At 45.9% G+C, this 6,753-nt stretch overlaps 1 protein-coding gene across 1 annotated transcript; it reads right to left on the reverse strand.

Moving 5' to 3' along the window:
• Positions 1-867: 867 nt before the first annotated feature.
• Positions 868-5,525, reverse strand: LOC125425419 (rho GTPase-activating protein 21-like). The gene is made up of 4 exons (XM_048483026.1): positions 5,466-5,525; positions 5,231-5,260; positions 1,833-3,756; positions 868-1,031 (listed from the first exon to the last, which is right to left on the reverse strand). The coding sequence occupies exons 3-4, from the start codon at positions 3,640-3,642 to the stop codon at positions 868-870; spliced, it is 1,974 nt and encodes a 657-aa protein (XP_048338983.1). The 5' UTR covers positions 3,643-3,756; positions 5,231-5,260; positions 5,466-5,525.
• Positions 5,526-6,753: the final 1,228 nt, after the last annotated feature.

A 6,753-nucleotide genomic window follows, 5' to 3' on the forward strand; every position in this document is an offset into this window, starting at 1 on the left:
CCCTTTCCTTCCTTTCTAGGCTGCAGACAGGGCAAGCACTCAACTCCGAGACTCCCATTTCTCATTACCTTCCTTGAAAATTGTCTTCTATAATCACTCCCAGGTTTGGAGATGTGTCCACGTATACAAATTCATGCCTATTAGCTGGAAAGGCTTTACTACAGCTATCAAAAGCTAAATTAATAAAGCCACAAATGACAACGTGAATGCCATTACTCAAGATAGCGGAAGAAACCTTTCAAAACCACCCACAGAAAGGGAAATGCAGCAACATTTAAAAATAAAACTGAATTTGTTCACATGGATCATATGCTATCTACAAATCCTTATTATTTTCTGTTGAGAAAAATGATACTAAGTGCAATACCCAGAAAGCAAAGGATGCTTTGTAAGGTGGCAAAGGACTCCTTCATACACTTCCCTATTTGCATGGGAGCAGCCCCCCACTATGCTAATGAGGATGGAAATACATGTATGAATACCACAGCCACTACTACTCTCGCCCCCCCCCCCATGCCTGTCTCCCTCCTACCTTTATACCCTCTCCCCTCCCAGGTCAGGCCCCTTTGTCCCCCTCCACACTTGCTGATAGAGTCTCGGGCATCTGTCTGCCCCCGCTAGCCCCTGGTCCCCCCCTCCCCTTTTAGATGCAGGCAGGGCAAGGGGCCCCCGCCCTACCTGTCTGCCAGAGCTCGGGCATATTTTCTGCAGTTGGAGGGCCTCGTGGATGCCCACTGCTCACCATTTCTCACTGGCCTTCCTTCCCCTATCTGGGTACCTGTGGGGGCTGGGCTGGCTGTGGTGCCATTCCTTCGCCCCTCATCTTCGGCCTGGGTTGCTCTGACACCTGCGGTAACCAGAGGGGAGTCAGCAGTGTGTCGGGTGGCCGCACTCCAATTCCTTTGGGATGGCTGTGGGTGTGGGAGACTTCAGGTGAGGTGTGGGGAAGTTCAGGTTGGTGGCAGACACTGTCTCCGAATACCCGGCCTTTGGCAAAACCAAATATATCACAGCTCCCAGTTTTAAAGTGACTGAGGCAGGGGGAGAGAAGAACTTGTCCTCTTCCCCTCAAACTCATTCAGCTCCAGGTTGCTCCAGGGCTTGCAGTGCCTGAGCAGAGAACAAGGCAGGAGCACAGGAAAGAGGAGTGCATCAGGCCTTCTAAACCATTAACAGGCAACAGTCCCCCAAACTCTTCTCCCCGAGGGTGTTTTCAATGTCCCTTAAGCCCTCCTCCCAAGTCTCGCAGGTCCAAATCCACTGTCACCGCATGGTCTTTGAAGGGGACTGGGGGAGGACAAGGAATTGGAAAACACTGCCTCCTCCACCTCCTGTTGCTGCCTCCCTCTGCCACCGCCCAGAGCACCTGATCACCCTCACCCCTCCATCCAGCCCTGGGGATGGCCATAATCACATGGGTCTTTCCTATACCAGTTGGCACTTCACCGAGAGGGGAAATGAACATTAGGTGGGAAAGGCCTGATCTCTAGAACTGTGTTTAATGCCCGTCATGTGAACCTCCAGGCCATCAGACCCACCGACATTGTTGCAGTATTCACACACAGACCACAGCTAGTGGGAAAACAACTCCCAAGCAGCTAATAAGTGTGCAAAGAGGAACTTTGACACACACAATTAAATAGATGTGTCCCAAACGAGGTTGAAAAGCACTGCATTACATCTTAATGATAAAACTGTCATCTGCAGGGTATGCCCACGCGTGTGGGACGGCACTGGCACAAATTCCATCATTCTGGTAGCACAGAGACCTCCAAACAAGTCCAGATACAAAGATCAGATACAGAGAGATAAAAGCTAACATTTTCACTCACCTATGAATGGAATGGACGCCAAGGAATCACCTGGTGGGCTCGAGCCAGAGCCTTTCCGTTCTTCTATTCTTTTTATATGGACCTCTCGGCGGGCATCATTGGGTAACCAACAAGTTGAGTCAGAGGCAGGCTCTGGATCATTTACAGCTAAAATGTAGGACTGATGCCGCAAAGGTTGTGGTGTTTGTTGGCCAGAAGGGGACTTTTCTCGTAGGGTAACTCTTTCTGCATCCTCTACCACATCCTCAGTTGTCTGCATCCTAGCGTCTTGTACATGTTCACCTTGAACCTTCTGTCTGACAGAGACATCTAAATTAACAGAGGTAGTTAAGTGCTCACTAATCTGAGGGACAAATTTGGCCGAAGCTACACAGGAAGTAGGGGACCGGGTGCTCACACCTAGTTCTGCTTTGTGATCTGGCACACTTTCTGCTTGTATTCCGGACTGCTGTTTCAACAAGCCACTGTGATGTCTATGGTTTACTTGTCTTTGGTCTTTGGCAGTAACATTCTCCAGGCTCTGGTTGAGGGGAAGTGATGGTTTTGTTGCATAAGGTACAGGAGTTTTCAAAGAGCTGCTTCTTGTGCTTCTAGCTGTGATGTGACATGATCTTTCTTTTGAGGTCCCGACAGCAGCCAACAAATCTCTGGGAGGCTGCAGGGTTTTCCCATCCGGCAAGACCTTCAAGAACTGGGAGGCAGGCCCTGGGGCCCCACTGCCCATTCTCCTCCTGTCTGGACTATAAAATCCCGGAACAACTGGGAAAGGCGAACCACGAAAGGACATATGAAATGCCTGAGGCCTAGATCTCTCATAAAAACCTCGGTGGTCATCAGGTTCGGTCAATCCAGGCCATCTGTTGCTCTTCTTTCTTCCCCTGTTGAAATCGACAACCAGGTTTTCTGCGTGGAAGTGTTCTAATTGTTCGCCCTGCTTGCCTAGGAAGTCCCAGGACCGGGCCCTGTGATTTCGGGAGCTGATATTTGGTGAGGTCAGAGCGTCCTGTGAGGCACTCCTTGGCCAATCTCTCAAGACAGGATCCTCAAGTTTTTCCTGGGACGTACTCCTTTGCCGAATCTGAACTGACTGCAGAGCCCTATCGTGAGAGCTGCTCCTTCGTCGTACCTGTGAGCCGGTGCGATTTGGTACCACTTGGTTATAATCTATTGTATTCTGAGATGCTGCTCTTAAGCTGTCTAACCTTTCCTGTATGGTTCGGCAACCGTACATGTGCAAACGTCGGTTGTCAATGTATTCTTTATAGGTTTTGTAGTTTTTCCAGTCTATGGGTTGGTGGGCATTTGAAGAATTATTGTGATTGGAGGTCACAGAGGGAACACCTGTAAGTTGAGGAGATCTAGAATCAGAGATTCCTTCTGGATGCCCTCCACAGCTTCCAGATCTGCCAGCCAGTCCAGTGGCATCTACTGGCCTTGTAAGGGGAGTTTGAGGAAGTACGATGGCAGTAGACATTGAAGCGGGGGGTGATGTGGTTCGTGCCTTCGTCTTTAAATTGGTTGGTTCCTTGAAACTGTATCTGACTTCCTCTGTTCGAAGCGGTGGACTGGTGTGATTTGTTCTACAGGATGGCAAGTCTACAGCCTTCTCAGAAGGCACAACAACAGTTCGTACAGTCTCATTGCAAACACAGACAGCTGTGTTGGATTTTGCAATATCTGTTGGGGATGGAGGCACTTGTATTTCCATTCTGTAGGCCTTGTCTGGTTGTGCTGATGCCCAAACAGGTCTACTAGTTTGCTGCTTTCCCAGTGAAGAGTCGAAAGGTGCTTTCTCAACAGGTTGTGCCATGCCAGAAGCTGCGGATGTTAGCCGGGGATAACATATTGGTGGTGGTTCAGGTATATTGCGGGCGTTGCCACTGTAGGCTTCGTTACCCTTCAGGTAGGCATCTTGGGAATATGCCTGTGAATGGAAAATTAAAAAAGAAATTAAGCCTCTATTAAAATGAAAATCCATCACTATATTGCAGAGAAACGAATCCAGTAGATGGCAAGATTCCTTAAAGGAAAAGGACTCCTCAGATATGAAGAACATAGTACACCTGATCTTGGCAAAAAGATAGTATTCAACGAATAAGAAATGTCACATTCTTCCTGTTATTATTCCCCGTGTATGGAAATGCATCAGGCAAGTCTCTGTATAGGACAAAGCATGTTTTACATAAATCAGATGGGCAGAGAGTGCTAGCAGCTGCTGCAGGTGATGATTAGAGAGAAATCTGTGAACAGAAACAAAAAGGGGATTTCTTTTTGTAGATATCTTCAAACAGGCTTCAAAACATTCCTCCCTTTGGAGCTTCTTTAAGGTTGGAAGTTAGGATTCTGCAGCATTCGACAGGTTAAAGGAATATAGCCCTGGCAAATTCTTTTTTTTTTCATGTCGGAAAGCAGTCAGTCTATGCAGAGAGCCCAGCATTCACTACAGATTCCTATTCTAAAAGGCACAATTGCTATATCTAACGCGAACAGACAGTGGTTAATGTCTTTGTTGCCAGCCAACGCCCACCCTCCTTCCAAATAATCTTACATGTTACTTATTCCGTAAATGCCGTACTACTAAGGGTGGTTCTTTAAAAAAACAACAACGCTAAAGACGTCCCATTAACATACATGGTTTGGCAGCTGTTTCTAAGCACTTCTTTACAGTGGAACATAGTCGTGCATGGGCTACATAAGCTTAATAATTTCCATCTTACCTTGCATTTTAAGAACCTGGTTTTACATCCTGCACGTTAACCTTTTGTTATCAAGAGGCATTCTAGCAACCATCGTACGACTAGCAGCATATTTGAAAGGGCTGCCCCAGAACGTATTAGGCACCATTATTTCACACTTTGCAATGACTTCCTTTAATTGCAATATGAAATAATAAGAGCTGACAACACACAGCTTGCCAATGCAGCAATCTTTGCAGCCTCTTCTCTCACATCCACACGGCTTAGGTGTGGTATCGTATTTCAGTGCTTCCTGCTCAAATTATAACATGCTCCACTCAGACAAATCAACATGCCCTGCCTTAGCATCAGACAGGCTGTAGAAGCCCAAATGCAGCCATAAACGTTAGACTGAGAGCAAAGTGCTTTAGAGGGCAAGGTGCTTAACGTACGGCTGCAACAAACACGACGGCTAGCATTAGTTAAGTGCAAATGAAATATTAAAAAGCAAACTGGAAAGAAATAAAACCAAGTCACTAACAACAAACACGGGCACACGTTAAAAGGCAACAGAATTGACAGCACAACTCAAATCCAGCTAACCAGCAGATCTAGCTTGCTCTGAAGCAACTTGCAGGCTTTCGCAGTCCAGCTCCTTGCAAAATCTACCAAGAAACACATGCCTTGCAAAATCAGAGGAAATGGCTACTGTACATTTCTTACCAGGGCTGTGACATCCTTTGAAAACTGCAGCTGGCAAAAAACAGGAAAATATAGTAAAAACCGCTTATGGATGTATAAAAGATAGAGTTATGTTGTCACACTGATGCTGGGTACACAGGAAGCTAAAAATAAATCTAGACCGATTTCTCTGGAAGGTACCAAGAGAGGTAAAGGGCAGTGGAGCATGCACAATAACTTCACCATCCTCAGGAATATGTGCCTTTTGGGCGTTTACCTGCTTCTGGCATTTATTCTCTATCCTTCCAGAAAAAGAAAATACAGTTGTGCCATGTTGCCTTGGTGCATCCTTTGCTGCTGCATGCAGAGCCTGCTGGTCGTGCTACAAGGCTTCCCTTCTACTAGAGCAACATAACGGTCTTTCATCTCCCCTGAGCCGCTAGCATCCCTGCTTCCAGATGACGAAACAAGGGTTTCATTATGCATTTAAAATCCGTGCATCCCTTCCCCACATGCATCCGAAGAGAACCACAAGCCATCAGCTGACTGCAGCTGCCTTCATACTCCACGGCTGACATTAGAAGGATGATTTCAGAATAATCTTCAGAGGGGGGGGGGGGGGAAGCAGCCTCTTCATGTGATCCTTTTCATTTTGGACATCCTTCGGTGTTCCCTGGCAAATCAGGAACGGGCTGTGCTCGATTGCAAGGTGCCTCCTGATACAATGGTCTCAGTTTGGCACGCTCTCTTTTCATGTCAGAAAACAGGGGCTCAGCATTTGTGCGCTTTTTAAAGAGCAGGAGGAAGAAATGGGTGGGTAGGCACAGGAAAATGCACAGGGGACAAAAGCACGCTGTGGTAGCTTCCAAGGAAAAATATACTGGCTCACATTCTGGAGTGTGCTAATACTGCCTCTTTAGTTCAACTTTGGCATATATATATATATTCTACCCAAATCTGCAGGCTTATCAGATATTCCACTTTTTAAAACATTAGCTCTAGTGTTAAAAGATATGAAAACAGCACATCAGAAGAAGCCAAGGTTCATTTGGAAGGCAACCTAATACTCATTTTCATCTTTTTAAGTATGCTGTTACCATCTTTATAGTCATTGCCACCATTTAAAAATAAATACTTGAGAAATCTTTAAGTTGCAAATGAATTTGAAATTTATGAGTCAGGAAACATTAATGGAAAGAGGGTTTACGAGCTTACCTGAATTATAATTTTTTTAAAAACTGAGAAACTAACTGAGCTCACGTGGAGAAAAGAAAGCTTTTCCACACTGAATTTAACGTAATTTACACTTATAAATTCAGTCCTCCCTTCCCATAAATATTGATACATGTGCTGACTCCCTTTTGCGATTGACAGCCCACCTTCCAACAGAAAACTGAGCTCACAGAATAGGTATGCACACGCCAATTGGATCATGCCCTTTGTGTAGCAGGCGGGGAAAAAACAGAGAAACAAGTCTATGGAAAAAAGGATCATAATCTCACAGGTTACATGGCACGTTGGGAGGAAAAAACTTACAGGGAACAAGAATATGAAACCTCAAATAA

The sequence above is a fragment of the Sphaerodactylus townsendi genome, unplaced genomic scaffold, assembly GCF_021028975.2.
Source record: "Sphaerodactylus townsendi isolate TG3544 unplaced genomic scaffold, MPM_Stown_v2.3 scaffold_426, whole genome shotgun sequence".
NCBI classification, from domain to species: Eukaryota; Metazoa; Chordata; class Lepidosauria; order Squamata; family Sphaerodactylidae; genus Sphaerodactylus; species Sphaerodactylus townsendi.